This window comes from Leguminivora glycinivorella, chromosome 13, assembly GCF_023078275.1.
Source record: "Leguminivora glycinivorella isolate SPB_JAAS2020 chromosome 13, LegGlyc_1.1, whole genome shotgun sequence".
Taxonomy (NCBI): Eukaryota; Metazoa; Arthropoda; class Insecta; order Lepidoptera; family Tortricidae; genus Leguminivora; species Leguminivora glycinivorella.
The window spans coordinates 15,029,215-15,053,139 of record NC_062983.1 but is presented as its reverse complement, the minus strand read 5'-3'; the positions used below and the strand labels follow the sequence as shown (position 1 = coordinate 15,053,139).

General features: G+C 38.8%; 1 protein-coding gene across 1 annotated transcript; it reads left to right on the top strand.

Annotated features, from left to right (window-relative positions):
• Positions 1–398: 398 nt before the first annotated feature.
• Positions 399–22,155, top strand: LOC125232777 (transcriptional adapter 2B). Its single transcript, XM_048138559.1, has 10 exons — positions 399–571; positions 683–742; positions 823–964; positions 1,210–1,427; positions 1,978–2,050; positions 4,199–4,303; positions 13,884–14,089; positions 18,339–18,412; positions 19,417–19,549; positions 21,356–22,155. Exons 1-10 carry the CDS (start codon positions 461–463, stop codon positions 21,491–21,493), a joined length of 1,260 nt encoding a protein of 419 aa, XP_047994516.1. The 5' UTR covers positions 399–460; the 3' UTR covers positions 21,494–22,155.
• Positions 22,156–23,925: the final 1,770 nt, after the last annotated feature.

Genomic DNA, 23,925 nt, shown 5'->3' with positions numbered 1-23,925 from the left:
TGCACGGTTATGTGTATTTCCATTGTCCAGATTCCCGTCCGCGGTCGATTTACGACGGACGTCCGCGTAGTGTGTTCCTAGCTTAAGTTTTGTTTAGTGTAGGAATAAAAAAACACATTCAGGTATTGTGACGCTGAATTGAAAAAGAAACTTTAATTTGTCTGGCCACAAATTTTCCGTACACTATGGAAAATGGCAAAACATTCAATCTAATCCATCTAATCAAATTAAGTTACGAAAACAAAACAGAAAAATTGTAACATTTGGATGAGATATTACAAGTGTAGATGAAATTTAAAATACAAAAAACGCCTAAAGGATCGTGCAAAAGCGACTTAAATATTTTTAAACTGGTCACATTCCGTGTCTACTGTTTATGGCACAAGCGCAAAATGACTTTTAAGTGAGTAGGTGCCGAAGGATTGCCAACGATTGAATTTATTTTATTTTGTGATTGACCATGTCATTTTCGGATTTGTACGCCAAATATAATTGTACTTATTGTCAGGAAGAAATAAATGGTATTAGAGTAAGATGTACAGAATGCACAGATTTTGATATTTGCCTACAGGTAAGCTTCACTCCAAACGTACGTTTATCCAACGAAGTAACGTTTCAGCCATTTTTGTTTATAGTTTTGGCGCAAATTTTGAAATTCTGTATAAAACTATTTTATTTTCAGTGTTTTTCCTTGGGTGCTGAAATAGGATCTCATAAAAATGACCACGCGTACCAGTTTATGGTAAGTCGAGTAAAAAATATGAACATTTTCTGTGTAGTACACTTGTATTTATATTTTTAAATTTTTATTGTTTGTAACAGGACTCTGGAGCATTTGGAATATTCTTAGGTCGAAGTAGTTGGTCTGCAAATGAGGAAGTAAGACTGTTAGATGCAATAGAGCAATTTGGTTTCGGTAACTGGGAAGATATTGCCAAGCACATAGAATCAAGAACACCGGAGGGTAAATATTGTTGCATGCATTTATTTTGTATATTCTTAAAGTAATATTAGGTAGACTACAGGTCATTTGGTCTCATACTTATGTACATTGGTCATACACAGAATGATGTAGCAATGCTACAATTAAAAGCTATGTTTGAAGTCCAATCTTTAACACAACATCCTTAGCAAAGTTTAAATATACATAGTTTTCCATACTAAAGTACTTCTTTCATTTGATGCTTATATCTGTAACATGTATTTCAGAGGCCAAAGATGAGTATATAACTCGGTACTTAGAAGGCAGTATTGGACGGGCGACCTGGGGAAATGTTGAGAGCACTAGTCGACCCACACTGCTCTGTGCAGACAGAGATGAAGGCCCGCTTGGGCCGAGTGCAGTATCTAGATTGCCCCCTCTGGCGGTGTCGGCTGAGGAGGCTACACAGCTTAGTTATATGCCCAATAGAGATGACTTTGAAAGGGTAAGCATATTGAATACATGTACATTTTATTAAGGCATAATTATGGTAGCAACTAGTACCTATGTCGCCAAGGGCCACTATACACATTGTTTGAACTCCAGTAATTAATAGTAGCGGCTGGTTTGAGCTGGAGTGAGGCCACAAGGCTCGCTGAAAATAGCAAGTTGTGGCGCGAGCTTGTGAAGGCCCTTTGCACCTCTGGGGTGCCTTAGGACTACAACAACAACAGTTAGTAAATACTAGGCTCTAGATAGAAATTTGAGAGAGGCCTATGCCAAAGGTAACCAGACAAATGTTTGCAGAAAGGCTAGCAGTAAGCAAGTAAATGTAAGGCAGCAGAAAATATCAAAAACCTCAGATTTTTCTGTAAAATTCTCTGATTTTTTCTTGGACATTAATGACATTATGCATCAATGTTTTTATTTCCTAAACAATTTTTCTGTGAATGAAAAAGAAAATTCATTTTTTACACATACTCTAGTCACAAGAACTGAACAAAACATACTGACAAAACTAAGAGGAAATGGACTAACATTATGTTTTTTTATAGGAACATGATCATGAGGCAGAACAGCTGATCTCAACTCTGTCCATCAGCCCTGAGGATGATGAGCTGGATGTTGGTAAGTTCATGTGGCATTTATTTTAATTTGTAAGTACATAACTAAGAGTAGACAAAGTCAGCGAGACTTAACTGACCAATCTTGGACCATGTTTTTAATCCCCAACGCAATAACCTAACCACAAAATTAAAATTTTGAAAAAACCCCCGACCGCGACATAGTGGACCGATCTTCATACAACATGGCTAAGAACACTCCTGACTAACTCAGCTTTCAGACAAAAAAAACTAAATCAAAATCGGTTCATCCGTTCGGGAGCTACGATGCCACAGACAGACACACACACAGACAGACAAACAGACAGACAGACAGACAGACAGATAGACAGACAGACAGACACGTCAAACTTATAACACCCCTTCGTTTTTGCGTCGGGGGTTAAAAACGACAGGGTGTTATAAGTACGTGTCTCTCTGTTTGCGTAGCTTCCGAACGGATGTTGTAGTTTTTATTTTTGTTTAAAAGCTGAGTTAGTTGGGAGTGTTCTTAGCCATGTTTCATGAAAATCGATTCACTATGTCGAGGGTTTTTTCAATATTTTAATTTTGTGATTAGGTTATTGAAACTTCTTTTCTCTGTTCTCTGAACATCTACTTTGAACCTCCTTTGTTAATTGGCCGCAATCTGCAATCTCTGTTGAAAAATGGTTCAGATCACAAGTGTATATGTGAGTGTGCACGGGAAAATGTCCCACTTTGTTGATTGCTATAAAGCCGCTTTGTCAGTTTATTCATATAAAAATACAAGTAAATCTCGCCTTAATGGTAACTAACAAAGTGGGACGTTTTACTTAACACACTCACATATATCATTACTTTATATATTTACTCATCTATTGCAAGGCAGTTTTGCTGCCTGTGTAGGTAGACATTTTTATGTATAGTATACTAGAAGTTCTATCTTAGTATCAAAATAACTGGTCTACTTAATTATAATATTTTTTGTTGATTTTGTAAAAGTATGCAGCTTTGCAGCGACATTTTAATAAATTCTGAGTAAGTACGTTTATTTCCTGTGAACCATACAAACATTGCATGATAGATGGTCATTATGCCGAATCCTACGCCGAGTCAGACGACGCAACGGAGCCACGCTGTTACGTCGTCGCCCAAATCTAATGTTTAATTTGTTTATTTTTTGTATGTCTTTTGTATTTTTTTTTGTGAGTCATGTTTTGTATTTTGTAGTTTCACAGTGCCTTGGTGTAAACTGTAATGCTGTGTTACTTTTTGTTTAAATAAATAAATTATAAATATAAACATTATTGTACCTACTATCTATGACTCAGCACCAAAGTTCAATAGTTAAAAATAAAATGCACAAAGTTCAGTGGTTTTTAATAAACCTAATTTAATAATTATACATAATTACATCATTAAATTGTCGATATCAGAATGTGTGCGTCATACCTTCGTGGCAATGTAGGTTAAATAAAATGTTGTTATTGTCACGTTTAAGTGCAGTTGTGGTTTTTGTACTTTTGGTATGCAATAATGATTTCATACCGAAATGCATAATCAACGTAATTACTATGCGCCTTTTGCTCTCATCATAGTAATATTACTAGATATAGAAGTTTACTGTAGGGACAAATGCTCCAAATTTAAAAGGATTTAGTGATTTAATAGAATTTCTGATTCCCTTATATTTTATATTGACCAGGATATATACCGTGATTACCTTTTTGTTTTTTATCGAGCTCCCGATATTTCGACGCAGTTTCGTCAGCAATAGTGAGTTTTCGGTGATCATGATGCATGTAACTGTGTCGAAATACCAGGAGCTCGACAGAAACAAGGTACCTAATCACTGTATATATCCCGTTCAATATGAGTCTAATGACAATAACCCTGAATCATTCAAAACTCATTGCAAAAACTGGTGGACCGATTTTCGTGAAACATGGCTAATATCACTCCCGATTAACTCAGCTTTCAAACAAAAAAGAAAAAAAACTAAATCTGTTCATCCTTTCGGGAGCTACGATCGATGCCATAGACAGATACACACACAGACAGTCACGTCAAACTTATAACGCCCCGTCGTTTTTGAGTCGGGGATTAAAAATGGGGTCTTAGGTTTATGGTATAGAATTCTAAGGACTGTCATTGATAACTAGACTTTATTTACATGATCATTAACTTCCAGCCCTAAAACTGTCCCAAGTGGACCTATACACTCGGCGGCTGCGCGAGCGCACGCGACGGAAGCGGCTGGTGCCTTACATTTTTATTTGTCGTAACTATTACTATGGTAAAAACCAAGACGACCGGTCTGGCGCAGTCGGTAGTGACCCTGCCTGCTGCACCGCGGTCCCAGGTTCGAATCCCGGTAGGGGCATTTATTTGTGTGATGAGCACAGATATTTGTTCCTGAGTCATGGATGTTTTCTATGTATATAAGTATTTATATATTATATATGTCGTTGTCTGAGTACCCACAACACAAGCCTTCTTGAGCTTACCGTGGGCCTCAGTCAATCTGTGTAAGAATGTCCTATAATAAAAAAAAAAAAGACAAAGTTAAGTAAGTGTATTTCTGACCCCCTTATGATTATGACTATGATTAATGCTATGGACCTGCAAGAGGCAGGACCAAGTGGTTTACAAGAAAACGTTCACGTGGTCCTCCGAATATTTTGTCTTCTTGAGTACCTATACCTATATGTAGATAAAAATATAAAACAAAATAACTAATATTGGCCTGTTATTGTGTCATTCTGAATTAAATTCTTAACGTCTAATATTTGTATTAAGAAGGAAGGTTGATGACTACTTCTTTGTTTATCAAATTTCTAATCCTAAAAAAACTAACAATAACTGTATGGACTATTCTTTATGCTACCTTACTGGTATATGTTTGTGTATGTTCTTGTCTCGACTTAGGCCTGATTTAGACGGCGAGCGAACTCGCATGCGATTTTGGTTACATTGCGGGCTGTTGAGGTTACATACAATTTTGCACAGCTATCAAATACTGCAATGTAATAAAACTCGTATGCGAGTTCTCGTACCGTCTAAATGGGCTCTTATGCATATAAACTCAACTCAACCCCTTCTGCATAAGAACTTGATATGACGGTATAACCGATCTATTCATTTATTATCTACAATGTACTTACTTATGTGCAATACTAAAATCTGTCTAGTCTATACCAAAGAGGATCGAGTATTATAGAGAGTTACTGTCAAAGTAAAATGTGTAATCACCACAGACTGCCATCTCTCGACAATTAAAACTTTTGAACCTCAGTTCTGACAATTTGGCTCATATTCTTATCTTGATACGTGTTAAAATGTCAAATATTAATATTAGCGCAATCTAGCCGAGCGTTCCCCAAAGGTGTAATGCCATAGGCCACCGTAACTTTTTCTCTATGGCTTTGAGGTACTTTTTTTCTTAGACTTTATCCGTCTATACGGAGTTACATATCGTCACTACTTTGAAAAAATCTCGTATCTCATCTCCTCAAAGTTAAAACGCAGTAAGTCTATATGCATTCCATACATACTTACTACAATTTTCTTTTCTTTTCATGTCTTTGGTCTGTACTAGGGATTGCAATCCGGTCTGATATCCAATCCGGCCGGATCCGGCCGGATTTCGCCCCCAATCCGGCGGATCCGGCCGGATCCGGCCGGATTGGCCTTGAGGATTAAAAGTGCCCATATAGTTTTTTTTTTGCATGTTTCAGCATAATATGAGAAGATGATGGTATTTTGCTTAAAACGATTAATAAACCAGCAGTTGCAAGCTTAGAAATCAACATTTTTACCAGGAACAAGTAAATTTTACTATAATAATCAGTCGCAAATCAAATTCGTTCGTTCTGTTTAAACTTTCATAGGATAACAAAATTATTTTTACTGTATTGTTTGGCTACGCCATTGTGAATATTTATTGTATTTCGAATTATTTTCATATTACTTTAATAACCCACATACACACACACTACTCGAACGCATCCTTTTTCAATATATTTTTATGTATGGCAATATCCATTCCTTCCCCCACCTCACCTCACCTGAAAACGTCAGTGTGAAAGACAACGACCGCCGCGGACGCTTCCAAAAGTTTATATTCAAGTTTAAAAACTCAAAATTGTTGAAAAAAAGGGAGCGCTCCCACAAGTGACGTCACGTGCATAAGTTTCAATCAAGATTACCGAACTGTGTTGAAAATAACTCAAAAATTGGAGTGGCGGACATCGAGCTATTGAAGAAGGTGAGTCCCGGCTGCTCCAAGTGTTGATCCTTACGACCCTGATCCTCCCTATACATATATTTCATTATTTCGCTCATATTTACATTAACTCACGCTCAAAAATATATAATTTCCTCACATATTTGTTACAAACGCACAACGTGACTTCGCATTTAATTGTTTCGCATCACGCTTATTTAATAGTATTTCACACTCAATTATTATTAAACATCAGTTATTTTACTCATTCTTCAAAATTAAAAGCTTATTTTTGGTAAAACTCGCATATTTCGCATAATTAAATGTAAAAAGTTGTTCGCCGCTTGCACCATATATACCTACACCTACCCGCCATTTTAAAATCATTAAATACTTATTCGCCGCTCACCGCACTTTTATTATTCAACTAATTACGCATATTGATAACTATTTTAAACTAACTTTTCGCAAAAGATGGGTGGTGGAAAGAAAAATGAAGCTGGTACAAGCGACGAAGATGTCATAATTACTTTTCTCGAACATAAAAAACAATTTCTGTTTCAAATAATTCAAGAAGTCTATAACTTAAGCTTAATGGTTTCCGACGATGTTTCTCGCACGCAGTTTTTAGCAAGAGCTCAATCAGTAGATAAAACCCGTTTAGATTATATAGAAACAGTAGATAAACTTTTGATTGAACAACTCAAAGAAAATCCTGAGGCTCAGCCGAGTTTTAGTATTTTAAATACATTTGACGAGTTATATTGTTACATTAAACAAAAGGAAACCATACTGAAGCAAGAGCTTGAGGACCAAAAGAAAAATAATAACTTTAATACTAAGTTACCCCCGCTTCAACTCATAGGGTTCGATGGTACACCTACTAAGTGGCCAGTCTTCTATGAAAATTTCCGCAGTGTTATACACACTAACACTCGCTTAACAAATGCTGAAAAGGTCCAGTACCTTATAGGATGTCTCAGCGGAAAAGCACTCAATGTTTGTTCCGGAATAACCGCTACCTCAGAAAATTATGAAATCATATGGCAAGCTCTTCTAGCAAAATATCAAGATACTAGGGTACAAGCTTCTATCTATCTAGACCAAATGTTGCAGCAAAAAACTGGACAGTCTGTAGATAATATACTTGACAACTTTTGTTCCGCTGAAGCAGCCTTACAACGCTTGAAAATTGATAACTTATCAGATTTCATTATAACACATATTGCCTTAAGCAAATTGGATAAATCTATGATTGATCTATTCGAACAGACTCATAGACAAATTGATATTCCTAAATTTAGTGACTTGAAAAAAGTTTTTAACTGAACAAAGTAAACTTCAAGTACTCCACTCACAGTCTCGCTCTCAAACTAATACTAATAACAACACGCGCACTCAAAATTTTACTAAACCCGCACCGCAAATGAATAAAATAAAAACATTCTGTACTCAAGTTGCAGTTCCTCAAGTTTCTCAACCTCAAACGTCAAGCAAGTCAGAAACTATTACTCAGCCTCGACCATGCAAAGTTTGCAACTCTCAACTATCACACCCGCTATTTAAATGCGACCATTTCCTAAAACAAAACACTCAATCGCGTAATGACATAGTACGTCAACACACATTTTGCATAAACTGCTTAGGTTTTCACCATATCAGTACTTGCAAATCAACAAACAGATGTTCGATTTGCAATAAAAAACATCACTCGTTGCTACATTACGATACCAATTCTAATTCCCCGCGATCAGCTGATTCCACAAGCGACAAGAGCAATATAAGTATAAATAGTCAAGCAGGCGCGACGGCTACAAGAGCGCCGTGTCCAAGCTCTGCGAATATTCCGTCTCTGTCGCACTCGCCGCGTCAGCCGCGCTCGCCCACGGCGAGTACTGCTCGCACGCAGGACAGCGAGACCGTCTCAGCTGTAAACGGGCCGCGCACTCCCGCTAATAAAAATAACAACCTCGCGTTATCTGTTAACGTTCCCGCGCAGAATTTAAATACTGAAACGCTAGTTTTATGCCCAACCGCGACGGTTTATGCATATAACAATAACCAAAGACATAGTCTCCGCGTATTTTTAGATACAGGAGCGGCTACTAACTTTATAACGAAAGCTTGCTGTGAACGTTTAAATTTAAAGGTCATTACTGAGCCCGCTGTGATTAATGGCATAGGAAAAATCACAGATACTACATTTGGAATAACGCAACTCACAATACATTCTCGTTACGATTCACGCTGTTCCTATACCGTTTGCTGTCGCGTTATGGATGACATTACCGACATTTTACCTGGAACTCAACTCGAAGCCACTCAGTTAGAACACCTGCAAGGCCTGCCGATGGCTGATGACGAATATTACTTACCGGGTGAAATTGATTGCTTGATAGGCAATGAATTATTCCCTACATTACTCGGACCGGGAAAAGTAACTTCACCGACCTCGACAATTATCGGTCTCGAAACTACTCTAGGATATATCGCCGGCGGAAGAGCCCTGTGTTTACCTCAAACGCTCAATAATAACACTCACTCATTAAATTCTCACAACGTGGAAAAGACATTTTTTTGCCAAACGGAAGATTTTCGTCTCGATCAATTAACGCAACGCTTTTGGGAAATTGAAAATGTCCCAGAAAAAAACCATTTTAGTCCCGACGACGAAGCATGTGAAAAACATTTTCAGTCAACTTATACGCGCGGTGACGACGGTACCTATACTGTCGCTCTCCCGTTCAAACACTCGCCCGCCGAACTAGGATCATCTTACTCTGCCGCGAAGCACCGCTTATTGAATCTAGAAAAGAAACTCGACTCATCTGGTTTACGGTCAGATTACAACTCAACTATTCAAAATTATATCGATCAAGGTTATTTAACAAAGGTTCCGAATAATTTTCAAAACACTGATTCTTATTACATACCGCATAGAGCCGTTTATCGCCCGGACAAAGAAACTTCAAAAACGCGCATTGTACTGAACGCTGGGTGTAAAACGACCTCAGGAAAATCCTTAAATGATTTACTGTATACCGGACCAGTTTTACAGAATAATATATTCGAATTGCTATTAAATCTCCGCATATTTTCAATCGCAATCTCCGCAGACATCGAAAAAATGTATTTTCAAGTCAAACTTTCTCCTGATCATCACTCCTTTCAAAGAATTTTGTTTAGGTTTGATTCCAACTCACCCATTGAAATATATCATTTCAATAGGGTTTGTTTTGGCGTCTCAAGTTCACCATACTTAGCTCTGCGTGTCGTCCGACAGCTCGCCGCGGACAGTCGCGCGTCGTACCCGCTCGCCGCGCACGAAGCCGAAAATCATATGTACGTTGACGATTATGTTAGCTCCGTTGATGACGTCGACACGGCTGAGAAAATATATAAATATATGACCGCTATGTTCAAAGAAGGAGGTTTTAATTTAGTCAAATGGATTTCAAATGATAGTCAACTCTTGTCGCGAATCCCATCCGCACAAAAAAGCCCTCTCGCTGTGAAATTCGATGATGATCCCAACGCTGATACAAAAATCGTAGGTATGCAGTGGCAACCTACTGATGACAATTTCCAGTTCAAAACAAATATAGATTTTCCAGAAACTTGTACAAAACGCACGATTTTATCTGTTACTGCGCGCTTATTTGACCCTTTAGGTCTCATAAGCCCCGTTGTAGCTTATATGAAATTACTCATTCAAGAATGTTTCAAACTTCAACTTCAATGGGACGATGAAGTGCCCGACTCCATTATTTCCAAATGGAAACAATTTCATCTGGAACTTCCACACTTATCAAAAATTGAAATACCGCGCCACATTGGCATCACAGCTAGTAACAGAGTAACCCTAATTGGATTCGCCGATGCCAGCCAGCAGTGCTACGGTGCTGCCATCTATATTCGCGTAGATACAAATGAAAACTCAATCGCTCACTCAGTTAGACTACTCACCGCTAAGTCCAAAGTTTCCAATCCAAATAAAACCCTCGCTCGCTTAGAACTCTGTGCAGCTTTGTTACTTGCTAAATTAATACATTCTGTTCGAAACGTCCTAAGTAAACGATGCACTGTAGATAAAATTTACGCTTTTTCAGACGCCACTGTGACTCTTACATGGATTCATTCTCCAGCTTATAAATATCAAACATTTGTAGCTAATCGTATCGCTCAAATAAATGAATACTTACCCGCAGCGCATTGGTTTCACGTTCGTGGTGTAGAAAATCCGGCAGATATTGTTTCACGACCTGTAACGCCTCTAGGACTAACAAATAACTCACTCTGGTTCCATGGCCCGCAATGGCTGTTTGATCCAATTAATACATGGCCTGTGAAAGAATTTAAAATAAATAATCACAATCAGGATTTGCAAGAAATTAAAATCACATCGCTCCCCGCACAAGTCGTGTCTACGTTCGAACCTACTCATCCAATTCATAACCTCGCCATGCGATGCGCGACTTGGACTAAATTAATCCGCACACTTGTTTACGTTCTCCGCTTTTTAAGAGTATTAAAATCGCATGGTACTATAAACTTAAATGATTTAGAATGCGCAGAGACCCGTGTATTACTCTATCATCAAGAAATTCATTTCGCTCGCGAGCTTGAAGCTATCAAAAAGAATAAATTAATTCCTAGTAGATCTGTTTTAAAATTACAACCGTTCATTGACGACAAAGGTCTGTTAAGAGTTGGAGGTAGACTCACTAATTCTCAATTAAGTTTTGATCAAAAACATCAAATACTGTTATCCGCAAAAGGTAGAATAGTATCGCTGTTAGTAGACTATTACCATTCGTCGAACCTGCATACCGGTCCCGAATTGGTATTTACATTAATTAGACAAAAATACTGGATCATCGCTGCTCGTAATTTAATTCGTCAAAGAGTGCACAAATGCAACTCCTGTTTCAAACTCAAACCAGTGTCGATCCAGCCACCGATGGGCGACCTTCCCGCCATCCGTGTCTCACAAGTAAAGGCATTCGTACACACGGCTGTCGATTATGGCGGACCGTTTTATATCACGCATATACGCCGGCGCGGAGTTAAAAGCCACAAGGCTTACATATGTCTCTTCGTTTGTTTAACAACAAAGGCTATCCATTTGGAATTAGTTTCTGATTTGAGCACGGACTTATTTCTTGCCGCTTTTAAACGTTTCATTTCACGCAGAGGCCCTGTTTCTATTTTATATAGTGACGGAGGAACTAATTTTATTGGCACGAAACACAAACTAAATGAAATTTACCCACTTATACAGTCCACTGATTACAATAATTATTTAACCAATTATCTCGCGCAACATAAAATTCAGTTTCAACATAGTCCACCTTATGGACCTAATTTTAATGGTTTGAGTGAGACAAATATTAAATCTGTTAAAGCACACTTATACAAAGCTATAGGTACTCAAATTCTAACCTATGAGGAATTTAACTCAATTCTTGTTCAAATTGAAGGCTTGCTTAACAGCCGCCCAATTTGTGTCCTATCTTCGGATCCATCTGATCCGACCGCGTTATCTCCAAGTCATTTCTTAAACGTCACCCCGCTTAAGTTTTTACCCGCTGAGAAAATTGATACTAACATCTCAAATAATATGCTAACTCGCTATCAACTCTTAAATAAAATAGTTCAAAGCTATTGGAACCGTTTCAGCACTGAATATCTCACTTCCCTTCAGCAACGCAATAAATGGAATACTCCATCTAACCCTGTGACAGTGGGAACAGTTGTTGTCATTAAAGATCATAATTCTCATCCTATGTTTTGGCCTCTCGCAGTTGTTTCAGAAGTTTTCCCTGGAAAAGATAACATCATTCGTGTCGCTAAAGTAACTACCTCTTCAGGGACTTATGTCCGTCCCGTAACTCGGCTCTGTCCTTTACCTACGCAATAATTTAACTTAATATAGTATACCTAAACTTAGTTTATAGTATAAACACATAGTAGTTTTAGTAGTAATCATTTCAAATTATAACTTAACTCAATGTAGAGGAAACCTCTAGGCGCCCCGAAGTTGGCTACGCCATTGTGAATATTTATTGTATTTCGAATTATTTTCATATTACTTTAATAACCCACATACACACACACTACTCGAACGCATCCTTTTTCAATATATTTTTATGTATGGCAATATCCATTCCTTCCCCCACCTCACCTCACCTGAAAACGTCAGTGTGAAAGACAACGACCGCCGCGGACGCTTCCAAAAGTTTATATTCAAGTTTAAAAACTCAAAATTGTTGAAAAAAAGGGAGCGCTCCCACAAGTGACGTCACGTGCATAAGTTTCAATCAAGATTACCGAACTGTGTTGAAAATAACTCAAAAATTGGAGTGGCGGACATCGAGCTATTGAAGAAGGTGAGTCCCGGCTGCTCCATTGTTTTACAATAAATACCTATATAACTTATAGATACGATTAAGAACGGACATTATAATATTAAACTAAATGCATCATGAGATCGGTGTTTAAAAAAAGATATGTATTGTATCATTTTACAATTAACTTTACTCACATGCAAAGTAGAACCAAAAATAGTACCTAATTATTACAATCATATATATTAAGCATAACTATTAAAAGTCTGCGTTAAGTTTTTCTCAGTATGTATAAAATATCCAGTCTCGGATTAACAAAACCACAGTAGCTAAATTGAAGTCAGCAACAGTAATTGACCTTAGTATTATTTGCTATTGCTGAATCCACAATCTTACTGGATACCTTTTAAAAATGTTCATCTTTAAGCTTTGAATTGTTGTTTTATTTCTTATATTCTCAATATACCCTCATACTTTTCATATTGTGCTGAAAACATGTTGTTGTTCTTGGAGTCATATGTCACCACAGAGGTGCAAAGGGCCGTCACAAGCTTACACCACGCTTTACAATCTTCAGCTACCCTCGTGGCCTCGCTCCAGCTCGACCCGGTCGCTCGTAGTTCATCCTCGACGGACCGCTTCCATGAGTTTACAGGGTGCCCGGAGCCACGGCTTGCATTTTGCGATTTCCAGCCGAAAGCAATGGTTGCGTTATTTCGTTAGAGGGCACTCTTTCTTTATATCTAGGTCTTGATTTCGGATAGTGTTTGGCCAGAAAAAGCGAAGAATCGACCTCAGTGACATGTTAGCGAAAAGTTTTTTCGTATGGCGCTTTGTCACTCTCCATTTTGCATCCAAGTAAACAATTGCACAGATTTCACTACGGATTCAAAGATGGAAATGTTGACACGTCCCTTGAGCACATTATTTGACTTCCAACGGCCTATAAGTGCAAACATACGTATTAAATTATTTTTTTGATTGGAAATCAGACCAGGTTGCAATCCCCTATTGAGCGACGTTCAAATGTTGGCGTAAATTTTAATTTCTTGCACAATTTTAACATATTAAGTTACACTACCGGATCCGGTACCGGATCCGGCGAATTTCACCGGATCCGGTAGCATGAAAAAAGCACCGGATCCGGCCGGATTACCGGATCCGCCGGACCGGATTGCAATCCCTAGTCTGTACCAATATAGATTTTAAGCTTAATATTATCGCTTGCCATCGTCAACATACAAATCACATCACACATATTTTTTCATTCTTCTTCGTCATCAAAACCACCGAACATTCCAGAGAGTTCACGGAACGCCTCCGCTGGACGGCCCAGTTCTACGGTCGGGCCGAGCACACGGCCGTCGTGAGCGGGCTGTGGCGCGAGCGCGAGCTGCGCGTGCGCCTGGCCGAGCTGCACCGCTACCGCCTCGCCGGCGTCACCCGCCTCGAGGAGTGCGCTCACTACGAGCAACACGCCGCGCAGAGAAAGCCCCACGCGCAACACGACGTGAGAACAAGACTCTATGCTTTATGCCCCAGCTCTACACTCATTCAGTTTTGGGTTCGTTTTGGAGACTTTTTTTTTATTATAGCGCTGACATATTACCGAGGCCGTTCTGTAACTGTTAAGGTTGCACGCTCGTATTGGGCGTACAATAGGCTACAATAGGCTACTTTCCTACTGGTCAAATCAGTTTATTAGGGTTCCGTACCTCAAAAGGAAAAAACGGAACCCTTATAGGATCACTTTGTTGTCCGTCTGTCCGTCCGTCCGTCTGTCAAGACCCTTTTTCTCAGGAACGCGTGGAGGTATGAAGCTGAAATTTATATCAATTACTCAGGTCTACTGTCCCTTGAAGCTGTGAAAAAATCAAACTTCTAAGCCAACGCAATCAAAAGATACAGCCGTTTATGCCGCAAATTTTCGACACTTGCAAGGGAATCAAAACCTACAGGGTGCTTCCCGTGAACTCAGAATCTTGAAATTTGGTACGAAGCAACGTCTTATAGCATAGATAAAGGAAAAATTACGAAAACCATAAATTTTTAGTTACATCACATAATATATTTTTTTTTAATAATTTTAACCTTACTACCCATTTCCTCATAAACGCGTAGAGGTATTAAATTGAAATTCATACCAAATACTCAGGTCTATAATACCTTTAAGCTGTAACAAAATCAAACTTCTATGTCAACGCAATCAAAAGAAACAGCAATTTAAGCTGCATATTTTGAAACTCGCAAGTACTCGCAAGGGAATCAAAACCTAAAGGGTACTTCCAGTCGACCTAGAATCTTGAAATTTGGCATGAAGCAACGTTTTATAGCACACATAAAGGAAAAATTCCGAAAACCTTAAATTTTTAGTTACATTACAAAATATATATGAACGAACTTTGTAAACCTTGCAGGTTTGTACGGAACCCTCGGTGCCCGAGTCCGACTCGCACTTGGCCGGTTTTTTTTTTAAAAACTGTCAAAACGATTTGCTAATATGGAATTAAAATGATAACGCAGTTAGACGTTCAACAAACGTTTAAAAACCTCCGATCGCGACATAGTAGACCGATTTTCATGAAACATGGCTAAGTAAGAACACTCCCGACTAACTCAGCTTTCAGACAAAAAAACTAAATCTAATTCGGTTCATCCGTTCGGTGCTACGATGCCACAGACAGACACACACACAGAACAGACAGACAGACACGTCAAACTTATAACACCCCGTCGTTTTTGCGTCGGGGGTTAAAAAAATAACTAATGTCCATATTTTTCTTCTAATTGTTTTTTTTTAATACCACGTCGGTAGCAAACAGGTATACGGTCCGCCTGATGGAAAGCGGTCACCGTAACCTCTATGGACGCCTGCAACTCACGGGGTGTCACATGCGCGTTGCCGGTCCATTAGAAACTTGTACACTCCTTTTTTGAAGAACCCCATACTGTAGTTCATCGGATCGTTTTTGATGCTTGATTTTGCGCACTGCACAAAATATTTTAAGTATAGGAAAGTACTCTATTGAAGCTCATACAAGTGTTCTGAGGACGCTGCACGCCCCGCTTCGAGCGTTCCCTCCGGCCTTATATTAAGTGAGAGCGAAAGAGATACCTTTTCCTCGTTATCACTTATAGAATCGCCTTGGCTCGGCCCGGTAATGTGTTAGCAGCTTAAGACGTTGGTCTGGTGCGCCATACACTGTATGTCACGGTGTATGGAAAAGGGACTTCTCTGTAGATTGTGATACAGCGTACGGTGGCTACCGGACCGAGGTCTAAACTTACATTGGTCTTTTATCAGTTTTTTTGTTTATTCTTTAGTTAAGTGAGTCACGTTCATGTTACTAGATTGTATTATGGACTAACCTAACACAAAATTTTGAAAAACCCCTGACACAGTGGACCGATTTTCTTGAAACATGGCTAAGAACACTCCCGACTAACTCAGCTTTCAGACAAAAAAAACTAAATCTAAATTGGTTTATCCGTTCGGGAGCTACGATGCCACAGACAGACGTACACACAGACAGACAGACACGTCAAAAATAGAAGGAATCATTATAATACCCTCAAAATCGTTTTTATGACGTTTTTTCAACTTAGCCTTGGATTTTCTAAAAATAATTAGCCTAGAAAAATAGTGTAACCTTCAATTTATCGGACAAACTATATTTTTGCAATTTTATGCTACCTTTCACGGTTGATGACTATAGGAGTTTTATCGCGTTCTTGCCAGATAAGCCGCGAGCGACCGCCTTCGGCATACCGAACGCGACAGGTTTTAATCATTTTTCGTGAGAAATATCATTCCTAATATATTTATTTCTATTGTCGCATAAATACGCGCTCAATTTGATTATAGCTTCTTTCGATTTTCAGAAATTGTACGAGACGAAATACCCAAATGGTTCTAATTTGCTTCTGCAAACATAAATATTTTATATCTATAAATCTTGTAATATGAATGTGTATTTTTTGTGAAATGATAAGAGATCAATACTAACGAAAGATAAACCTCGAAATTATGTTTAGGACATTATTATTTAGTGACTATACATTAGACATATTTTCTTATTTAAGCTAGTATGTTTCCAGGTTTATTTTTCCATAATTTTCTATACGAATTAAGATTTTCTTTACATATGACTCTGCTAACGAATCCAACTATCATTCACAAATTACATTTGCATTAGTACTATAAATCCATGCGCGTCATCATATCATCATTATACCATAAGCTTCCGCTTTGCAACCTAGATTATGGTAGTGGCGGATATTTTTAATATTTGTATAGACAAATTAATATGGAAACAGAGAAAAAAGACTAAAATATGTATACACGTCCTTATTGCCACGTCTTACGGTAGTGAATATATATATATTTTGGAACTGTTTCCATATTTATAACTTCACTACCACTCTTGACATCCAGAGCAAAAGTCAACAGTGTGTGTCGATATACTCTAGCGATAGGTAGTTTTATTTAAATGGGTGAATCAACTTTTTCTTGCTTGTTATTGCCATGGTTACGGTCCCCTGAGTCACGCTGGTTTAAAGGGCTTGTTAACACCAGAAAAATGCATGTTTGCGTAGTTTAAGTAGCATAATTTGGCATAAAACCAGCGTGACTCAGGGGACCGTAACCATGGCAATAACAGGCAAGAAAAAGTTGATTCACCCAAATATGGTTAATATTCATGGTTAAAAGTCAGTTTTGACAATTTGGCCCATATTCTTAGCTTGATATGTGTTAAAATGTCAAATATTAATATTAGCGCCATCTAGCCGAGCGTTCCCTAAAGGTGTAACGCCATCTTGGCTACCGTACCTTTTTTCTCTATGGCGTTGAGGTACGTTTTTTTTTCTTAGACCTTGGCCGTCTATACGAAGTTATATAGGTATGTAGTTATATTAAGTTAGCAGACGAATATTGCATGTTTTATTAATATATTGAAGATATAAGATAGACATTACAAGATTACATGATACAATATACTATTAATATGTTATAACTTGAAATGTATGTCGTGTGAGATAAACCACTTCAGTCCATGTAGCTTATAAACTATTAACGTAAAAATATTAATTTAACTTAAGGCTTATTAACTATTTGTAATGATCCTGATATAAGTACTAGAAAAATCCGATCAAGAAGGGTTAAGGGTTCCTAGTTGACTACGGAACCATAAAAATGATGAATAAGTGGTTTATTTGCAGGGCCGTGTATAGATCCAAGTAACAACGTCATGCCACAATAAGTCTATGTAATAGGAAACGATTATCTCGATTTGTGGATTTTCTAGCTGGATATTTTTTTTGGTCCCATACAAGCTTTTGATCCTTGATAGGAATGGAATCGATAAGCGTCAAAAAAAATTGTGAAAAATTTCATTTTTCTCGCATCCTGTATGTTTTTTCCAAAATCTGTAAACGCCAATTTTCATAAATTAAAAATCGAATGAATGTCTTCTGAGACCATTTTTGGGTGTCAGCACAGGTTCTGCTGGCTGCCTTTACTGGCCCGCTATCAAAATACACCCTGTATAGTATCAAGTAGCAGTAGGTACATACCTACTGACATATCAACTCGTTATGGCAAGAAAACTGATGTATGGAGTACACACAATTATATATAGAAAAGCGGAATATTTGATAGGAAGATAGGAATATTGTAAAACGTCGGTCGTACACGGCCCTGTTATTTCAATGTGGTCCTGTGGTTGGGTTTGATCTCGTATAACGGTTGTCTTCGCCAGGGCAGCAGTGGGTGCCAGGACACCAGCCTGACAAAAGAGGGAACTCAGAACAGCACGCAGCTGCTAAGAAAAAGGTAATTTTATATAAACTAAATACTATTTAAAGTTATTTGAAATGAAATGAAATGAAATGAAATATAAAGGCATAAAATGCGCTTATGAACTATTTAACCCTAGTTATTTACCCCCTCAGTTGCAACCGGCAAGAAACTCGGCGCATTGAATCAATTTAATAAGCAAAAGTATTCATAAAAAAAAAAAATATTAACACAAGAACAAAGAAAAGCGAGATGGATTCTCTAAGTAGTTGTAAAAGACTCTTGTTGTCTTAAGCAAAGGAAAAAAAAATATATGTATACTTAATCTACTTTTTTCCTTGGAGATGTATATGGTCTCCAAGATTTACGGCAATTACGGCAAAAGCATTGAATCCTGAACGAAGCCAGGGATTCTGTAATTGCATCTAAAAAAATGTAGCATAGAATATCGAAGCGGATCTGCACGATCTCCAAGCATACAACTGGAGAGACGTGGCTTAGGATCAAGATTTGGTTTACACTCGTGTCAGAGGCCAAGACTCATTTTGGGTCGCTGCGCCAATAAGTAGTAGTAGTAGTATAGAATCTCGAAGTGAAATATTCAAGTGTCTACTAACATCTTAGGTTGAAATTATTTTTGCTTTGCACAACACCTATGAGTAAATATTATGTTCCAAGATATTGTGTTAAAACTAATGAGTCCTAGAACAGAAAAGTGCTCTTTTTTCACTTCTAGCAGAGAAGAACTGTCACTTTGATCACTCCTAGGGATTACAAGGAGGGTGCCCTTGTCAAAATTATGTTTTCCCGTGGGGCACTATTTCACTTAACATATAATATGCCCATTGGGTCGTTTTCAAACCACTGCTGAAAACACGCTACTAATTAAAATTAGCAGGAGAATGAGGTTGTCACCTCAAAAATAGGGAAAAAAATTGTGTGATTTTTTAGCAAATAATTGGTTTTGGTTATAACTCTACGCAATATCCCTATTCTATAATTGTGTTTCAATCTTTCATAATACTCGTTTGTTGTAACAGAGACGGAGAAGGGGCCTCAAGTTCCACCAGCCCAAAGTGCACACGGGACGGAAGTACCGGCTGTTCATGCTGCAAAAAGAGCTCATGCGTCGGCGGCTGCTCGAGGCGGCTGCTGACAACTAACGAGATACAGGTATGTCTGTCTCCCTCTGTCCCGGCGGCGGTGACAGTGTGGGACAGGGACGGAAGTACCGGCTGTTCATGCTGCAAAAAGAGCTCATGCGGCGGCGGCTGCTCGAGGCGGCTGCTGACAACTAACGAGATACAGGTATGTCTGTCTCCCTCTGTCCCGGCGGCGGCGAGAGTGTGGGACAGGGACGGAAGTACCGGCTGTTCATGCTGCAAAAAGAGCTCATGCGGCGGCGGCTGCTCGAGGCGGCTGCTGACAACTAACGAGATACAGGTATGTCTGTCTCCCTCTGTCCCGGCGGCGGTGAGTGGGACAGGGACGGAAGTACCGGCTGTTCATGCTGCAAAAAGAGCTCATGCGGCGGCGGCTGCTCGAGGCGGCTGCTGACAACTAACGAGATACAGGTATGTCTGTCTCCCTCTGTCCCGGCGGCGGTGAGTGGGACAGGGACGGAAGTACCGGCTGTTCATGCTGCAGAAAGAGCTCATGCGGCGGCGGCTGCTGACAAACTAACGAGATACATGGTACACAATACTCTATGGCAGGGCGGGATAGCATGAAACACGTTATGGCAAGTTTGTAAGTGCGCGACAGGCGATACAATGCTGCCACACTGACGCCATAGAGAACAAAATATGATACTACATAACTTCAAACCAGCTGATCCACCGACACTTTCTCCGAACGAAGAACCGACAATGCTGTTGTACAGTCACCGGCATAAATAAGTAATGATTTCTGTACCTTGTCGCTTTGACAATTTCATATGACATATCAAACAAGACGTTAATATGACAAGGTACAGAAATATTTAAAAATATTTTAAGCGGGTTACTCACGTATTATCCCGCCTTCGCGGGACTCTTGAGAAAGCTCCTCGAAAATTGGATCGAAACATGTCGAACGCTATATCGACTTAATACGTGAGTAACCCGCTTAAAATATTTTTAAATATGTGTGAGTCTCACGAGAGTTTTATAGGTATAGAAATCATCATATATTTATGCCGGTGACTGTACTAATTAGCTAGTGCCAGCTTGACACCCTTTCATGCAGTAGGCTCTTGACACTTACTATCGCAACTTTTTTATTTGCCCTTGTAGCATACCACTGTTCTAAAAAGACTGTGATGTTTATAACTCCCCGCAAGATCACTGTGTTTCCAACTTTATGCAAGAATATTATATTCGAACCTAAATTATAACTGCAGTTTTTTTGTGTATATTCCAAGTCACGTTCGTTATATCAAAGACATATGTAACTCCGCATAGACGGATAAAGTCTAAGAAAAAAACGTACCTCAAAGCCATAGAGAAATAGGTACTATGGCCTAGATGGCGTCATACCTTTGGGGAACGCTCGGTTAGATCGCGCTAATATTAATATTTGTCAATTTAACACATATCAAGCTAACAATATGGGCCAAATTGTCAAAACTGAGGTTCAAAAGTATTAAGCCTGCGTCGAGAGATGGCAGCATATGCACTGTGATTACACATTTTACTTTGACAGTAACTCTCTATAATACTCGATCCTCTTTGCTAATATCATTACAGTCAATTCATTTCTAAGGCTTAGGCGTCATCCATATATTACGTCACAGTGTAAGGGGGGGGAGGGGTCATACTAAATGTGACAATCCCTGTTAAAGGGATACAAAAAAGCGTGACATAGGGGGGGGGAGGGGTCCAAAAACCTGAAATTTGTTGTGACGTAATATGTGGATGATCCCTTATGGGGATATGAAAACTTCTATTTCCTCTATTGTACATCCCTTATTACGTTTATAACTCTAGTATTTTCTCACAGCTCTGCACCGCATTGAACCTGGCGCCCACACAATACGTGACCATGAAAGGCGTCCTGTTACGGCGACCCGCATCACACGACTCCGATCTCGACGTTGCTGTGCGCCACTACCTTCAGAGAGCCGGTTGGGTACACTAGCATAACAGATAATATACGGTGTAGTGTGACAGGCCACACTCACACTACAATTCCTACCCATACCTATATAAGATTGTCAATATCACTTTTGATTTATGTTCGCACATTTGTCCATACATTCCTATATGATTTTTTCATCGCTGGCGCCCACTGCAAGCCGCACTGGCAAGGTCGCCATGTGATGTGGAGACTAAAGGACAAATCGATTGTAGTTAATACAGGTTTATTCCGCTTAGGATTACAGGGTGCGACCGCTTATATAGTATGGGTAGGAATTGCTGTAGTGTGAGTGTGGCCTGTCACACTACAACGTGTGTAACATGAGGAAACCGAAAGTTTTTAACTCAGCAATTCCCGAAAAGTTTGTACATTTTGATCACGTCTCCGATTTTGGTAAAAATTGGTAGGCTGATAGAGTCCATGATGCTGAGCAAGATCCACTAGGTTTCTCAAAATGTCCCAGGCAGTTTGTATGAAACTTTCCCTTTTTGTTACCGAAAATGTATAGAAATCTGGTCTGGTGGTTTTGTTATCGAAAATGTATAGGATTTACATACTTCATACTAAGAATCGTACCTCGATTTAATAGCGCCACCTATTAAATACTATCATAACTACACTGATGATGCCTGCAATTTTTTTTTAAATGTGTTTGACGTGATATCATGATTTTAAAATTAAGAAATATGCCATTTGTCCTCATAAAAAATAAAAACACGCAAAACATTTGGGGAAGATATGATTTTGGCCACTTTCAGGCTGCGAACCAGCGCCATCTAGTTTTAAACTTAAAAGGCCTATTACATTTCAGGGGTACGCTTTTTTGTATGGGATTTGTCAGTCCCGTATTAAATCGTTCTTGCTATGAGTAACAGTCTGGATGCCACTAGACCTTGCTGCACGGGAAGCATGGTCGCGCGATAGACGATAAAATAGCAGGCCGTCCCTATCGCACTATTTGTAAGTGCGATAGGGACGGCCTGATATTTTATCGTCTATCGCGCGACCATGCTTCCCGTGCTGATGTGTAAAAAGATTGAATTATGCTGATATTGATATTGAAGACATTAAGATGTTTGTCCTAAAACCTTTAGAGGGCCGGTTGGCTGCACTAGTTGCATTGCATTCTTAATTTTTGCGCATTAAACTGGACTTATAAAATGAAAAGTGATACACGATGAATCACAGACTATTAGTGGTAAAGCGTACTTAGGACCCGATTCCCACCGGATTATTTAAAATTATTTATACTTTGGTTTGCCTTCAAGTATTGCGACGCTATACCACTAGCAATAAGTGTTTGGATGTCATTTGCAGCATCGTGTAGACACAAATATGTAAGTGTCAAAAGTCATTGTGTCGTGAAGCTTTTTTGAACTAAACTGACACAAATAATACAAGTCTATTTTGTTAAATATGAATGTCGATATCTGAAATAATTCCGAGTCTGTTAGCAAAATACATATTTTTGCTCCTTCCATTTTGCCCAAATTCTTCTGCAATGTATGTATGAAATATACATAGTTACATTTTTAAATGTAGTCCGAGTATATTTTAGTTAAGTCTTACATAATGTGCCCAAAATAATAAAAAAAAACGAGTGTAAAGAAATACTTTATCATAGTAATTCACTGTTTGTTAATAGCATGTTAAAACACACCAAATAATATACACCAGAAATGCAATTATGTGTCAGAAAAACAGTGGCCTCATTTTAGATTTAGTGTTGTATATAACTGTAAATAGTATTTAAATAAATCATGAATTGAGCAGTGTTAGCTTGTCAATGCAGGCAGGCAATCATGGTCGCGTGATAAACGATAAAAACATCGGGCCGTCCTTATCGCACTTACAAATAGTGGGATAGGGACGGCCTGATGTTTTATCATTTATCGCGCGACCATATTTGCCTGCCTGTATTTGTAAGTGCGATAAGGACGGCCTGATATTTTATCGTCTATCGCGCGACCATGCTTCCCGTGCTGATGTTGTATAAAACCAATGCATGTTGTTCGGGACAAATCTGTAATTTTTGTTTGTGGCGTTTTATGTCATCTTTTTACTTAAATGCAAGTCGAAAAAAAGTAGATACTTTTGAGAAAAAATAATTTCTATGAAAATACCATACCATAGTAGAATCAAACAGCAGGGCTAGCACATGATGGTTGCGACATTATCTCACCGCGAGATAGACTACCCGTCCTTATGTCATTAATAAGATTATGACCAACAGAAAAACACCTTTCCTCAATAATATTGGATATTGATATATTTGTCCCTAGGCTATAGCTTAACACTGCAGCGCCGCACTGAATTAAAAATGTACAGATCGCGACATTTACGATGGCGCGTGCCTTTGTTCGTATTATTATGTGAATAAAGGTTAGATTTGGCAGTTTCGTGCGACATCCTGAATGATGCGATCTATAGGT